This window comes from Schistocerca gregaria, chromosome 4 (assembly GCF_023897955.1).
Source record: "Schistocerca gregaria isolate iqSchGreg1 chromosome 4, iqSchGreg1.2, whole genome shotgun sequence".
NCBI classification, from domain to species: Eukaryota; Metazoa; Arthropoda; class Insecta; order Orthoptera; family Acrididae; genus Schistocerca; species Schistocerca gregaria.
The window spans coordinates 558,813,243-558,830,615 of record NC_064923.1 but is presented as its reverse complement, the minus strand read 5'-3'; the positions used below and the strand labels follow the sequence as shown (position 1 = coordinate 558,830,615).

Genomic DNA, 17,373 nt, shown 5'->3' with positions numbered 1-17,373 from the left:
GCTCATGAACTAATTGTTCAAAGTAATTCTCAGAGAAAGCATTTAGTACAATTTCGGGAGATATTTTCTGTCTACCACCGGGTTTGAACGTATATTTTCGCTAACAAATCGAGGGTAGATTGAAGTCTGCACCAATTATAACAGTATGAGTGGGGTACTTATTTGTAATGAGATTCAAGCTTTCTTTGAACCTTTCAGCTATTATATCACCTGAGTCGGAGGGTTGGTAGAAGGAGCCAATTGTTATTTTAGTACGGCTCTTGAGTATAACCTCTACCCATAGTAATTCGCAGGAGCTATCTATTTCAACTTCAAGATAAACTACTACCAGCAGACACAAACACACCACAACCGACTTTATTTAACCTATCGTTTATGGTCACGGTTTGGACCTCTGCAAAAATTTCGGCAAAAATATCTTCCACTTTAGGCAGCGTTCTGTTCCTATAACGATTTCACCTTTAGTGTTTTCTATCAACGCTTGAAGCACTGTTACTTTTCCAACACAGCTACAACAATTTACAACTACAATACCGTCTGTTGCTTGGTCAGTTCTCGTCGTTTCTTTGCCCTGTACCCTTTGAGACATGAGCCCTTTTGATCTTTCCCGAGACTTACTAACCCAAAAAACCGCCCAGTCCACGCCACACACCCCTTGCTACTCGTGTAACCGCCTCCTGTGTATAGTGGACACCTGACCTATTTAGCGGAACCCGAAACCCCACCACCCTATGGCGCAAGTCGAGGAATCTGCACGGTCGCAGAACCGTCTGAGCCTCTGATTCAGACCCTCCACTCGGCTCTGTACCAACCGACCGCAATAGGTCCTGTCGACGATGCTGCAGATGGTGAGCTGTGCCTTTATTTCGCCAGCAAGACTGGCAGTTTTCACCAACTCCGATAGCCGCTGGATACCAGAGAGAATCTCTTCCGATCCATAGCGACCCACGTCATTAGTCCCGCCACCACCTGCAGTTGGCTACACCCTGTACACTTCATGGCATCGCGAAGGACCCTTTCCACATCTTTGATGACTTTTCCCCCCCTCTCCCCCCCTCCACGGTATGCACACGGAGTGCACATTGGCTTTCTCACGTCCTTAGCTGCCATATCCCGAAGGGGCTCCATCACCCGCCTAACATTGGAGCTCCCAATGACAAGGCGAGGCCGCTCTTGCTGGCTCAGAAGTACTTTCATCAGTGGACAGTATCTCAAACCTGTTACGGAGGCGTAAGGGTACAGCCTTGCGGCCAGCACCGACTTTCGCCTTCCGCACAGGAATTCGCGACCCCGCCACGGTTTGCCAATCACCGCCAGGCAAGTGACGACCGGCAGGGACGTCCGAATCCGAGGGCGCAGTGGCACCAGAGATCCCAGGCGATGCTACAGGTTCCAGAGGCGCCAGAGCGCTCTCCTCGGGTGTCCCAATGTCACCGCGGCCCAGGGCAACAGCCTAGAGCCCGTCGACCACTGTCAATACAGCTTACAACTGTTTACGGATGGTGGCCAATTCCCCCCTGAAGCCGTGCACAACAAGCGCAGTCGCTATCTCAATCCCTAACAATATTTTTTTTCCTTTCTTTGATCTCACAAGCCGTTCAAAACAAACAGTTGACTGACGACTACGCGAATTTACACTATTCAGGTACTAAAAAGCGACGCTATAACATGCCCTAAATTTGTGAATTAAACTATGCCAGTATGCAAAAACATGCAAAGAAATTAAGAATTAAACTATGAAACAAATAAGTGAGCTAAGAGTACGACTCCCTGCTGACTGGGGGTTATCCAACGGCGGCAGCGAGCTCCTTCGTCCGGTTCGTACTGTGGGGACGGGTGTTACCGTGCAACGGGTGGTTCCGTGGGAATCATTTCTGGCCGTCTTAACTCTTTGACAGGTCGTAGGTTCTGCAAAGTGGTCTCATAATGCTGCAAATTGATTGCGTTTCTATGCTCGAGAAATTCGACGGCTGGAGGACGCTTCCTGATGCACGATAATGCCCATCCCAACACTGGCAATGGGATGAAGGCTACGCTTCGGCGATTTGGCTGGGAAACAGTGGAATATCCTACGTACAGTCTTCATCTTTCACTGTCTGATTTTCACATCTTTATCCACGGGTGCCGGTTCCAGTTGGACGAGGAAGTGCAAGAGTGGGTCCGATAGCGTATCCGTCAGCTGCCGAGGGCGTTCTACGAAACTGAGCATTCCATCTCCCAGTGGGACGAATGTCTTATCTCGTGTGGCGATTGCTTTTGAATGAAACCATTCTGTGGTTTGAAAAATAGTTCAAATGTCTTTGAGCACAATGGGACTCAACTGCTGTGGTCATTAGTCCCCTAGAACTTAGAACTACATACACCTAACTAACCTAAGGACGTCACACACATCCATGCCCGAGGCAGGATTCGAACCTGCGATCGTAGCAGCCGCACGGTTCCGGACTGCGCGCCTAGAACCGCGAGACCACCGCGGCCGGCTCTGTGGTTTGGAACGGATGTTCTGTTTTTATTTGCCTGCTCCTTATAATATAAAATGAAAGACTTCAGAACTTCCGGATGGAGTTTGCTTGCCTCCTCCAATCGTGTGCCTCCCCAGATGTAACATCTACATCTACATCATACTGCGCCAGCCACCTAATGCAGTGAGGCGGAGGGTACTTTCGGTACCACTGTCTGAAACCTCCAACCCTATTCCACTCGCGAATAGTGCTCGGGAAGAATGATTGTCGGTAAGCCTCTGTTTTTCTCAAATTTTGTCCTCGTGGTCGATACGTGAGTTGTATGTGGTGAAGTACTATGTCGTTCGGCTCCTACTGAAAAGTGCTGTCCCGAAATGTCAATAGCAAATCTCTCAGTGATGCACAACGTCTCCCTTGTAACCTCTGCCAGTGGAGTTTGTTTACCATCTCCGTTACACTCTCTCTCCAGCTAAAAGCACCCGCGACGAAACGCTCCGCTCTTCGATGAATTTACTCTAACTCTTCTATCAGTCCTACCTGATAGGGATTCCAGATAGATGAACAATACTCAAGAATCAGGCGAACAAGCGCCTTTTAAGCCACTTATTTCGCGGATAAGTTACATTTCCTTTAGATTCTTCCGATGAATCTGAGTCTGGTATCAGGTTTTCCAACTATCTGTTTGGTGTGGTCATTCCACTTACGGTCGCTTTGGATAGTTACTCATAGATATTTCACGGCAGACGCTGTCTCTAGCCGTTTGCCATCAATAGTATAGCTGTACAGTAGTGGATTCCTTTTCTTATGTATCCGTAATATCTTACAATTTACTTACAGTCAGGTCAACTGACAGAGCATGCGCCGTTCATCAATTCGCTGCAGCTCATTCTGCAAAATCTGGCGTTACTACTTTGGTATGGACAACTGCATCACCTTCCTTCTCCGAGATCGGTTATCTCATTATCTGCAACATCGACGTTCTTAAGACGACTGAAGGGAGGGACAGCGTTACAATTTTCCGCAGTGAAACAACTTCGGAAGAACGAATTCAGAATTTCGGCCTCTTCAATCTTGTCTTCCATTTCGGAGCCGGTGTGGTCGCTAGGAGAATGAATAGATGATTTTGACCCACTTACTGACTTTAAATACGACCAAAATCTGTTATGGTTTTTACTCAGGTCGGTTGACAACGTCTTATATTTAAAATCATTGAACGCATACCTCATTGCTCTCCTTACGCTTATTTTCGCTTCCTTATGCTTATGTCTGTCAACTGGGTTTATACTTCTCTCGAATCTGAGATGAAGTGCTCTTTGTTTACGTAGCGCTTTTCTAACACGGCTATTAAACCATGGTGAATCTTTCCCATCCCTTAAAACCTTATTCAGAACATGCTTGACTAGGACATATTGAACGATGCTTTTGAATTTTTTTTCCATTTGTTCTCCACATCTTCGTCCTTATCACCGAATATTTTATGCTGACTGCTGAGATATTCTGAAATTTGTATTCTGTCTTCCTTCTTGAGTAAATATATCTTCCTACCTTTGTTAACAGTCCTTGTAGGACCTATCGTCATTGATGCTGTCACAGGCTTATGATCTCTGATACCTTCCTTCACGTTAACTGATTCGACAAGTTCAGCTCTGTGTGTCGACAGGAGGTCAAAGACGTTGCCCTCACGAGTTGGTTCTCTATCTGCTGAAGATAAGATAGGAAAATGGTCGCCAGATATGGGGAAACAAAATATCCGTGGTGGACCAAAACTAGCACTACGGGAGTACAGATATCGAAGCCGTAAGGAAGGCAATCTGTCTAGGACAGATCAAGTCTTAAATAAAATCAGCAGAGACGAAAGCTTAAATATCACAGCCCCGCCAGTGTCCCTACCACGCGTAGACTTTGCGAAGTGACCTGTGGACATTCTAATTGCTAAAAATACAAAGAAAATTTCACGCCAGGCTAATAATTATATGGCGACCTATGAAAGACGTAAGATAAAGAGTAAGGACAAATCACATACATCAGAAACAGGTAAAATAGCAACATAGAATGTAGTAGATCTGACACATAAAGAAGCAGAAATGGAAAAAAAAACTGGGCAAAGCTAAAACAGAAATTGCTCCCATCACTGAAACGAAAAAGAAATGAGAGGGAACAATAGAACTTCAGTATAATATTATTATCTACGAAGAGTTGGTGCTGGAGTCTCCATCGGGGTATAGAAAAAGTTAAAGAACAGAATACATGCACATACATTTATAAACGCACCAAGTATAGTGATTTGTCTTAAATTGATAGAGGATAGGTGTCCACAGTGGCTTTGTGTGCAGCAGAAGAAGAAAGAACTCGAAATAGTAATGAATTTAATGATCTGTTACAGAACACTATAGGCAAAATAAATAAAAATTATTATACTTCTCATGGCAGACTTTAACTGCCGAGTTGGTTAGAGACCTATTAAAGATATAGTAAATACAGAAAGTGAAATTACGCTGGATAACAATGGAAACTTTCTAACACACTTTGCCACACATAATGAATGAAGAATAACAAACGCAATTTTAAATGTCGTAGCTTATATAAATTTACATGGACCTCTCGAGATATAGCTTCAATAGTATATTCTTGCAAGTAAAAATTCATGGGTAAGAATAAAGGACCCAAGAGCCTACAGAAACTTGGATGTATTATAAAGTCACCTTTTAGTAGTAAGTGATGGAAGAAACCACGCATAAACATCCAGCCAAATGTAAGAACTTACAATTCTCACCTACTCCAAGAATGTCGTATGGAAATGTGATACCAAAAGATATAAAATCAGATATTTCAAATGAAACCAGTAAGTAACAACATAAATAGAGAATGGAATTATATTAAATAAATTTCAGTACACACAGCAGCATTATGATTCAGAAAAAAAAATTCTATAGGGGGATTAACGAAGGCCAGTTTAGGAATCCGATCGAAGATACAAATTTGATGCATCTAAAAGCCGTGTAGTTACCTAATAATGTGAGTTATGTAGTGGACTACAAAAGTAAATGTGCTTTATTAAAAAAGAAACATGAAATTAAATGGGAAAGTTGGAACCGATATGTGAGTGAAATAGAACATGATATTCACAAAAGTGAAAACAAAGCATACAAAACTTGAAACCCTTGAATATAAGAGAACGAGATTATCTACAATTAAATGTAATATTTAAAAAAAAATGTTTAAAATACATGAAAGCCTATGGGCTGATAATGAAGAAGAACCAGAAGTAAACATCAGATCTAGTGACTCTACAGATCTGATAAAAACGGAAGAACTGCAAAATATGGTCAAAGGAACAAATTACAAAATGCCTTATAATGTTAATGTAGAGTAGAATAATTATGAATCTGGTCAATTATAGCCAGACTTTGAAATTTAATGCAGCTTTGGTGGCTGACCAGATATGTGCCATACGAATGAAATGAAACTTATTTATACCCTGTTTACTAGAAATGTGATAAAACGCAATGCGTAAATTAGAATAAGTCAGCTAAACTAACGTTAGAAACTGTAATCTTTTCTCTCTGCATTCAATGTGATGATTAACGCAACTTGATGATAATTCGGAGGCAGGATCCAAAAATATTAGCCATCAAGAATAATTATGACTGCAGTGATTTTATACGCTGAGTTCTTGGTGACGTCTTAATTAGCTTTTTCACATTTAAACTGGTGCCGAGTCTATTCATTGCTTATGTGGGGAACATTGGGAATCACATACATGGTGTAGTCGGGAAAGGGAGATGCAAGATCCAGGAGAAAATGTGGGACCTGGTATGAGGCTGGGACACAGACGTTCGCGGAAACAGCCGGCCCATGCTAGAGAGAAGCGTTCTTGGGGTGAAAATTGTGTAGCCGGGCGATTCCCTGCCGCACTGCAGATATTGTTCGGTTTTATAGCACGTTTCCACTCTGGCCAGCTGAGCAAAGAGCTGTAGGAAGGGAGAAAGAACACATATCAGCAGGCGGCCGGCGCCCTGTCTGTACAAAGAATAGCGCCTTCAGCAGACAAGAATCTCCAGCCTTCCAAAAAACATTCTGACATTGCAGACCTAGGGCATTCACTTTGTTTGAAGCTTTTGGTACATTCTTGTACTTTTTACCTTATTCATTGTCAGACAGACAAATGCATTTTCGCCTATGTGTTCATTCAAATCTTGGCTTGGGTCATACGGGTGTATCTGTCTTATAATTAATTTTCTGATTTAGGTTATTATAATCTACAGATATGAGGCTTTGCAAAAATATAAACAAGAGGTTAACACTAATAGTGGAAGCACTATGTTAGAGGTACAACACAGTTAAAAAAAGATAGATCAAGCTGTGATTCTCTTTTACTTGGGGCAAGTAAGCGTTGAATTTATATCTGCAACATATTATGTTTTTATCGACTATGAAAAGGCGTTTGATGAAAAGGTGTTTGACAAGATGGAAATCACTGAAGGGAATGGTAGTTTCAGCACATTTGATTACGAGAATTCAGTCACTACACGAAGTAATGGAGTAAGGACCTATACTGCAGTGAATGGGCCATAATCTGCCGAAATTTAGCAAGGAATTGGGAAAGGCTGCCCACTATCCCACACCATTTTCAGTGTTTGTAGTGACGACATCATTGCAGTACGCATAATTGAGTCGAAGTGCCACAAAATATGGAATGAGAATATCGACAGTTAAAAGAAAATTGATTGCATTTCAAGAATTGGAATCTACAGGAGCCAAAGTTTTATAGAAGTAGAAATAATTGCGCAAGTGAGAATTTTAAATATTTAGGGTGCAATTTTAAATTTACTAACTCAGCTGAGGAACAGCTAAAATTGTCCACATTTGGATATTTCATTAAATTATAAAACTAGTATTAAAACATAACCTACGGACAAAAGCATTAATTAAACTCTATGAACTAATATAATTTCAATTTCGACGAATCGAATAATCAGAAATGAAGTTCCTCCACGATATTCATTGTTGCATCACAAAAGCGATAATGATATTAAACAAGAACTGTATGTTGAATTTACTTCAAAGTTTACTGAAAAACACCGATTAAACCGGAGTCTGATGATACAATAGCTTTCTAATGTCTAATGATAAAATAGCTGAAGCTGGAATACAAAATAACTATCCGGCAACATGAACCTTAGACGCCCATTAAGGAGACCGCATTAAAAATTTTGAGACAGAAGAAGAAAAGAGACCTAATCCTTGAAGACGATGATGATGACGAGTTTACAACTTTGTCAATAACAGTTGCTACAACATCTTTGAAACAATCAATAATAATGAATTTACAAATATGTAAATGAAATACTTCAACACTAATTCAAATGAGTATAATACGAGTGTTTAAATATGAAAAAACTAATTTCCTATTAGTATGCGCATGTACGAAACTATTTATGAGGGACAAGCAAATGGAAACGAGACAGATGGAAAAAAGTAAGTAAACTGTTTATTATTTCGGTAGTAATAGCCGTAATTGTTAACACATTAATTCTACTGTGTGACACGACAGTCAATCCCTTCAAGGAGAAATTTTTGTTGTTGCCTGCCTAATGATGATTTTACCTATTTGTCCAATGTAAATGGACGGCCATGAATATCATTCTTCTGGCGCTGCAGTCCGGAACCGCGAGGCTGCTACGGTCGCAGGTTCGAATCCTGCCTCGGGCACAGGTGTGTGTGATGTCCTTAGGTTAGGTTTAAGTAGTTCTAAGTTCTAGGGGACTTATGACCTAAGATGTTGAGTCCCATAGTGCTCAGAGCCATTTGAACCATTTTTGAATATCATTCTTCAGGTCTCCAAAAATAAGAAAATAGCATGGCGAAATTCATAACTGTATTTAGGGTGTGTAAGGGCTACCTGGCGAAACTTATGCAGCGTAGTCGAGACAATCTTGGCAACACATGTGTGGGCCACCTGCAAAAGTCTAACGTCTTCCCAAGTAAAGTGCCTGGGAACGATCATCGCTCCCAAGACAAGTACAATCATCGGTCCGCAGGCAATGGCAGACATTCTTCCATGAAGCCACTGATGAGCTACTCTCACAGTGGTATTAAATTTTTTCCATCTGTCTCTTTTTCATTATATATTTAGCTGGAGATAGCAGTATATAATGGTATGTTGCGTTCCTGATTGTATTACGGACTTCATTGCATGACATGTTGTCCTGTGGACATGTCCTTTTGACATCTCTGCCCTCAGAAAGAGCCTGAAAATGTTGGCCTTCACTTTAGCCTAACAATGGACTCTGTGTTGTGTCCATGTGCGGTCGTGCCTATTCGGGAATCAATTGAGGCTTAGAGACCACCTTAAGTCAGTCTTTCACTCCAGGCTTCGAAGAAGTGCAGGTGGCTGGTTTGGGGGCATCTGCCCCGTCTCTCTCACATCGCCTGTGGTTGGCTACCCCTTGTAGCAGTACACTGCTTCAGATGGTATACCTCAACAGGGGCTGTTGATACCAGGAAATTAACTAATAGAACAGAGTGGAACGAGAACGAGAGAATACACCAATGAAAGAGAAGAGAAACGAATACTTGATACATAATTTTCACGGTTGATAATATCTATTAGACTGCCCAAATTTCGCTGCTGCGTGGCGGTATCTTAAACTTCCTGATGATCTTCCTCTGTTGCTAGTGGACGACGCCAGAGCATCTGATCTAGTGTTCCGTTTCACGCACGAAAGTGATTTTTAATCGTGTCTGTAAGGTACGGCACTGCCATCACTGACCGCCTGAGGGGTTGGAGGGACACCCCTCGCCTGCTCTGGCCCATTGGACCCATGGTTGCCCTTGCTCCGGTGTTCGGCCTGGCCCTGCTCTTCCCACCATTATATTGTCCTTATTCTTTCATGTTAGCCGCTTTTAATGTTCTGTCATTCATAAGATTTTATCATTTTGTCTGTGCCACCGGCTTTTTTCCTACTTTTGTGATAACGGACGGCGAGGTAGTGCTGGCCAGATGCAGGAAGTGCGTCTCACACTGCATACAGTGTCGCGGTGACCGCCAACAGAATTCTGGGCAGAGAAAGGATGGGGACCCTCCACGGCCACACCAACGTCGTGACCAAACCAAAAGTTCTACTGTCACCTCCGTATAACATGTTAGTTTTTGAATCAGGAGTAACAGGATGCGGGCTGTGATGTCATCCATGCGTCTGGGTAAGATTACCCATTAATATGGTCCATCACGAGATAGAAAGTGGACGAAATCGATCGAAGGGTAGCGGTTGTAAGGACAGAGGAAAAAAGCGCCAAGGCAAGCATCATGGGAAAAAAACCTCTGCGACAGTAGGACGGGTAGTAAGGGCAGTAGCGGCTTTCTATCAGCGACAGTCCATGCAAGGTGTGGTTATGTTATTGCGAGGTATCGTGCATCGTTACCTTTGTCGTTGCTGGAGCTCGTTGCGGGGCTTGCTGCGTCCATTCAACAGTTCAAGGTCGTTGTATATTAGTGGGCGATCGGTCATAGATCGGCTCACAGACAGTGTAGGGGATGTGTGTGGTTGGTTTGTGTGCTGTGTACAGTACGGTTCCCCTGCGGTTGTCTGTTTTTCAGCTGGTCGAGCATCTGGGGTTACCAGTAGTAGCTGTGTTACAATGGCTCGCCAGTACTGTCGTCTTAGCGTAATATGGACCAAATATGTTTAGTTCCTAGCCAATAGTGTCTTTGGTCTGTTATGCTTCCATATATGGTTGTGGTCGTAGTTACCCAGAGAAAGGATAAACGGGTTGCTGGAGTGTCTCGTGTTATTCTACAGTCGTGTGGAGAGTTTTTGGAATACCTGCAAGATGGTATCTAGCCGGTATTCCCGGTGAAGGTCCGCGATACGTGTGTAGCGCGGAGCGTTGCTTATGATTTTGAATACTTTGTTCTGTATCAGCTGCAGACGGCGCAGGAAAGTGGGCGCACCGTATCCCCAGACAGGGGACGCGTACGGCATCAGGTGTCACATAAGTATCATGTACATTTTCTTAGACACCCTCCTATTCAGTGTGCTACGCCTGTTGAGCATAGGGTAGAGTTGTTTGAGCCTCGTGCTTGCTTTGTTGGTCACGTGTTGAATGTGGTTCCCCCAGAGTAGTTTCCTGTCTAGCCAGACACCGAGGTATTTGACCTTCTCGCGGAAACGTATTGGGCGTGTATGTAGTGTTATTTGGTTGCAGTGCTGATGTTTGCGCAGTTGCTTCGGTCTTCTAATGAACAGAACGGCCTCGCACTTGTCGACGTTTACTCTAACACGCCATTTCACCAGCCAAGACTCCGCTGTTCTGAGTGCAGTCTGTAGTCGTGAGTTAATGTTCGACGACTTCCAATCTTGCGCAAGGATGGCAGTGTCATCCGCGTAGATTGCTACCGTCGTGTTGTGTGTAGCTGGGAGGTCGTTAATGTAGAGGTTAAACGGTAAGGGCCCTAGGATGCTTCCTTGGGGTACTCCTGCCTGGATACCATGTCGTGTCGATTGTTTGCCCTGCACGTCGGTGTTCAAACTCCTGTCCGTGAGATATGAGTGTATTAGACGCACCAGCCCGTCGGGGAACCCTGCGTCGCTGAGTTTGCGAATGTGGCCGTTGTGTCATGGACGATCGGTAGCCTTTTCGATGTCCAGGATCAGCGCCCCAGTTGCTGTGTTTGTGTTGTATCCGTGTGTTATTTATTCAACGACGCGGAGGCGTTGTGGTGTTGTTGAGTGGTGATTCCTGAAACCGAACTGCTCCGGTCACAGGGTGTCGTTTGTGATACAGTGCCTGGTGAGTCGTTTTAATATCTCAACGATATTGCTGAGCGGGCTCAGCAGACTGATGGGTCGGTATTTTTGTGGGAGGGAATGGTCTTTCCCCGGCTTTCTGAACATCAGGACCTTGGCCGTCTTACAAAAGGCGGGGAAGTGTTGGTGCTTGATTATGGCATTCGTGATGTGTGTTAGGTACTCTATAGCTTTGTCCATGAACTCCTGGAGGACACGGTTTTGAATGCCACGCGGTGGGATGCATGATGGCCCACTTCAGCTGTACTAGCTTGTAGGATGATGTTGCGCACTGGTTGGGCCAGGATGCGTATCACCTCCTGGTCGATAGCAAGTTTGAACGCCGGGTCTGAGGGATCCAGCTGCGAGTGTGAGGGCCATCAGGGCAGAGCGGCTCGTCCACCTAACCTCCCTCACTCTCCTCCTACATCTCCTTGATCTTACCTCTGTCTTACTGTATTTCGGTTACAGTTGGGCTCCCCAGGACTTGCCTTTTGCATCGTTCCCTTAACGAATATTCCTGGTTTGATTCCTATAGGATGAAAGGCCTGAAGCCCTCTCAGTTTCGTCCCTTTAAGTAGAACAATCAAGCAAACAACCAACCATAATTTTCTCCTACACACGTCAGTATACTGAGTCCCACATCGACTTTGTGTTCTTACAGGTAACTGGGTAGAGAGATGGCTCTTACGCAGCAAGAGACAGCTGCGCGGGAGAAAGACGGACGTGGGCCGGCGCGGCTCTAGGCATGACCCCGGAGGACGCTGCTGCCGCCTCCGAGCCGCCGCCGCCCCTCGCCCCCGCCGCCCCCGCCGCCGGGGCGGTGCCGGTGCGGCTGCTGTACCTGTACAGCGTGCCGGCGCTGCTGCTGCTGTGCGCCGCCTCGGTGGCCGTGAACGCGCGCGTGCTGGTGGCGGCGCGCTGGCTGCGCCGCCCCCTCTCACCCACGCTGCGCATCAGCCTCAGCCTGGCCGCCGCCGACGCCTTCGCCTCCACCATGTTCGCCGCCGGCCTTCTGCTCAACAGTCTGCTCAAGGCCGCCGCCCACCAACAGGTTAGCGCCACACTTGCGTACGACCAAATCTGAGAAGAGTGTTTCCTACATCTTGAATAAAATAATTTTGGATGTTAGGCAGCATGTTTGTTTGATGTTGTGGTCTTCGGTACAGAGACTGGTTTGATGCAGCTCTCCATACTGTGCAAGCTTCTTCATCTCCCAGTGCCTACTGCAACCTAGATCCTTCCGAATCTCCTAGGTGTATTCATCTCTTGGTCTCCCTCTACGATTTTTACCCTCCACGCTGCCCTCCATTACTAAATTGGTGATCCCTTGATGCCTCAGAACATGTCCTACCAAACGATCCCATTCTTCTAGTCAAGTTGTGCTACAATTTTTTCTCCCCAATTCTATTCAATAGCTACTCGTTAGTTATGTGATCTACCCATCTGATCTTCAGCTTTCTTCTGTAGCACCCCATTTGGAAAGCTTCTATTCTCTTTTTCCCCAAACTATTTATCGTCCATGGTTCACTTCCATACATGACTACACTCCATACAAATACTTTCAGAAACGACTTTGTGACACTTAAATCTATACTCGATGTTAAAAAAGTTTGTCTTCTTTAGAAACGCTTTCCTTGCCATTTTCAGTCTACATTTTATATCCTCTCTACTCACATCATCATGTTATTTTGCTCCCCAAGTAGCAAACCTCATCTACTACTGTAAGTGTGTCACTTCCTAATGTAATTCCCTCGGCATCACCCGATTTAATTCCATTACATTCCGTTATCCACGTTTTGCTTTTGTTGATGTTCATCTTATATCCTCCTTTCAAGACACTGTCCATCCCGTTCAACTGCTGTTCCAGGTATTTTGGAGTCTCTGACAGAACCAGAAAATTTTTTGTTTCTACTCCATGGCTTTTAGTTCCTATTCAGAATTTTTCTTTTGTTTCGTTTGCTGCTTGCTCAATATACAGATTGAATAACATCGGGGATACGCTACAACCCTGTCTCTCTCCCTTCCCAACCACTGCTTTCCTTTCATGCCCCTCGAATTTTATAACAGCCATCTGGTTTCTGTACAAATTGTAAATAGCCTTTCGCTTCCTGTATTTTACCCCTGCCATTTGAAAGAGAGTATTCCAGACAGTATTGTCAAAAGCTTTCTCTAAGTATAAAAATGCTAGAAACGTAGGTCTGCCTTTCCTTAATCTAGCTTCTAAGATAAGTCGTAGGGTCAGTATTGCCTCACGTGTTCCAACATTTCTACGGAATCCAAGCTGTTCTTCCCCGAGGTCGGTTTCTACCAGTTTTTTCATTCGTCTGTAAAGAATTCGGGTTACTATTTTGGTTCAAATGGTTCAAATGGCTCTGAGCACTGTGCGACTCAACTGCTGTGGACATTAGTCCCCTAGAACTTAGAACTACTTAAAACTAACTAACCTAAGGACATCACACATATCCATTCCCGAGGCAGGATTCGAACCTGCGACCGTAGCACTCGCACGGTTCCGGACTGCGCGCCTAGAACCGCGAGACCACCGCGGCCGGCTACTATTTTGCAGCCGTGACTTATTAAACTGATAGTTCGGTAATTTCCACATCTGCCAACACCTGCTTTCTTTGGTATTGGAATTATTATATTCTTCTTGAAGTCCGAGGGTATTTAGCCTGTCTCATACATCTTTCTCACCAGATGGTAGAGTTATGAAACAATAAAATAAGTAAAATGTCGAAATTTCAACCGAATTTGCAACGGTTTTATTCAGGATGTCTAACTAATGGATTCTGGTGATGGTCTTCCCCTATACCAGGCCTGGCCAAACAGCACTCCGCGAGTGCCAGCGCTTCGGCCGCGCTGATACCTAGCGCTCAGCTGAGGAGTGAGGAAGAAGAGGAAACTGAAGGCTGCAGTCAAGCGATGCTAAAGCATAGCAGTCTCTTTGTCAGACGCCAAGCTATTTGCCGACATTATTACTAAATGAGATTAATGTTCTGAATTCGGAATACTGTGGCGTCTACTTATTTGTCCAAAAAAGGTAAAGTGGAAAAGCTACATTCTTCAATACCGGATGGTAAGTGCTTTGTTTTTCATATAGCTCGAAGGCCATGCAGAATGGTTAATACGCACAACCACGAAGAGGGTATGATGCATTTGCCTTCCGTGAATGAGAATCAATGCTCTTTTTTTATCTCGTATATTTGGACTGATTCCCCTGGTGTGACGATTTTTCCTTTAGTATTGATTACAACACAAGTAGTTCATGTGTCTGTACTCGTTTATATGTACCACGGAGGTCACCATGTTGTCACTTCGATGAAGGAACAAGCCTTCATGTGGAGCACGTATTCGTCTCACTGAGGACTTCTAGTACTCAGCCACACACAATTGATATCATCAAAGTGTACGGTCCTGAAGGTGGCGTTGACGCAACGTCGAAATTAATAGCCGAAAAATCTGAAATCTGAAATGCAGCTGGAGGAGTTTCATTTTTAATTAGAATGAATGCTCGTAGAACTGAAGACGGTCAATGGAGAAAAAACTGAGTTAACCTTCAGTACAGTGGTGACAAAATGTTTTACTGTCGATGTCACCAATATCTGAATTCATTATCCTAATTCAAGAGTAGAATCATTTGGTAGCAGACATGGTGACAAGATTGGTTCAAATGGCTCTGAGCACTATGGGACTCAACTGCTGTGGTTATCAGTCCCCTAAAACTTTGAACTACTTAAACCTAACTAACCTAAGGACATCACACACATCCATGCCCGAGGCAGGATTCGAACCTGCGACCGTAGCGGTCGCACGGTTCCAGACTGTAGCGCCTGGAACCGCGAGACCACCGCTGCCGGCGGTGGCAAGATTGATGGTGTTAAAAAAAGAAATGTGAAGAATTCCAATGGGAAAGTCAGCTTCATGTTCATGACTTGGAACATACCCCGTAACTCAAGAGAGTGATTTCTGGACCAGACATAACTGACTACATATCATAAACTGAAACGTTTCATTATGAGTTCCCAAAGAGATTCCAGATTTCGATTTGTCTGCCAGACTGCTGTCACCTTCGGTTGCTTCTTTACTTCCAGCTTTATCTGACACACATACAGGGTAGATCCATGTCCAGCAACTGTTTGTCCAATCCACGAATTTACAACGCTTTTATAAAATGCTATCCAGAGGGCAATATCCTCACCTGCGCAGACAAGCTGCGTAAGTTATTTCCATATTTGGTTTATCACTTGCGTGCAAATGTTTTTTTCTTTTATTTGGTTTAACAGATTTTAGTCTCCATAATTCTGTCTGTAGACTGTATTATGGACCACACTTCCAGAAACATTACGAATATTCTAAAAGCGAAATCCGTAAAACATCACAACTTTAAATGGCTGTATGTAAAGCTTTTTGTTGTTCTACTCATCGTATTAACACTGTCTACTATAAAAACGAAGAGAAGAAAACGAATACATACGATTCACGCTTAAGCAGGCTTTGTCAACGCCATCTCAGTCGCACACCTGTTCGGAATAGCGCAGTGGTGGGGGAAGCTGGAGGAAAGCTGAGCAGACACAACTGCACGCCAAGAGCACGAGCGCTCTCCAGGAGCGCAAATCTTCCCAAGGCTTGGCCTACACGGTGTGATTTAGCTGCCCCTAACGCTGTCGCTTTATGCAACCTCAGGCTTAAAGAACCACAGGTGAGATTTTCATATTCTCTCGCCCGCTACTCTAAAACTGCTAGACCTAAAGAAAAAAAATGAATAGGATCCTTTATGTACAAAACGTAGCTAATTTTGTACTGGGCTAAGTTTTCTCTGAACGCCACGGTTGCGGAGTTATTTTAGTAAAAACGTACGATACTGACCGTCTATGATGACACTCATCCCTCACCAATCAGGATTTCTAATAATATTTTGTTGATTATGAGAACACTTTTTTCTTCGAAAAATTGCCTCCAAAATTCAGGTGAGTCTTATGCTTGCCATTACTATAAAAACTTCCAGTGTTTGATTTAAAATTTCGCGCTGGTCATAAGAATGGCACTATATTCGACGCCGTGGGGAACATATCTCTATTTGGCAACATCTGATTCAACTGGCAGCAGTAGCACACACCGATGCGACGAATAGGAGTGCGGAGGTTCACAAGTTATCTAACACTGTCTCCCTCTCGACTCGCCATCACAAACCCAGAACACTATCTACCCCACTATCGATCACTGCAGTCCACGGTGGCAATGAATTTGAATTGAAAGTGATTTGCGTTATCTGCAACAGTAAAATACTTTAGTTAGTAGCTAATTTCTTAATGGAAAAAAAGATATTCCTATGATTCGGGCCATGAATTGAAGCTAATAGCATATGCAGAAGAACACGGAAAAACCGTAGCTGAGCGGGAATTTCTGTCCTCCACCAACGGAAAAACCATTCGAGATTGGTGGGCTAGCAAAGAAGAACTGAAAAAATTAAATAAGACAAAATGTGCAAATAGAGGACTGAATGGGAAATTGCCAAAACAAGAAGATCATGTATTGAAATGGATTCAAGGACACCTTCAAAATGCATTGGAATTAATACAAAAATGATTCAAAAACACACTCGTAAGCTAGCGCTACAGTGGAACTTAACAGACTTTATGGGCGGAGTTGGCTGCTGGTACAGGTTTATGAGGTGTCATAGATTTGGCATGCCTACCAAACCCGAAGTATCTCAGAAAGTGCCTCAAGATTATGAACAGAAAATATTATCTTTCCATTGCTTTATTTCAACATCGAAAGAAAACCAGTGTGGAACTAAGCAAGACAGCGAATAAGAACGAAACTCCTCTGAGATTTGGCGTGCCGAGTAACAGAATAGTTACCAAGAAATTTACTAAGACTGTAAGTATAAAAACAGGTGGACATGAGAAAAGTTTCTACTATGTTGACCTTTCTTGTTGTGCTGACGGTAATAAGCTTAATCAAGTGATTTTAGGCCCAAAACAACGCCAAAACCATCTGAAGTATCGCCAGGTGTTGTTTTCGTACAACGGTTGGGCGAGGCTGGTATGAAATTATGGATTAACAGAATGTGAGTGAGAAGGAAAGGTGCTTTACTGAAGAAGAGTTCTCTTACTGTG

At 43.8% G+C, this 17,373-nt stretch overlaps 1 protein-coding gene across 2 annotated transcripts in view; it reads left to right on the top strand.

Annotated features, from left to right (window-relative positions):
- The window catches only part of LOC126267042 (beta-3 adrenergic receptor-like), a 310,268-nt gene that overhangs the window by 79,869 nt on the left and 213,026 nt on the right, over window positions 1-17,373 (top strand). For both annotated transcript variants that reach the window (XM_049971853.1, XM_049971852.1), the window contains exon 2: window positions 11,916-12,305. In XM_049971853.1, coding sequence (XP_049827810.1) covers window positions 12,000-12,305 — 306 coding nt within the window. In that variant the 5' untranslated portion in view covers window positions 11,916-11,999. The remainder of the gene's footprint in view (window positions 1-11,915; window positions 12,306-17,373) is intronic.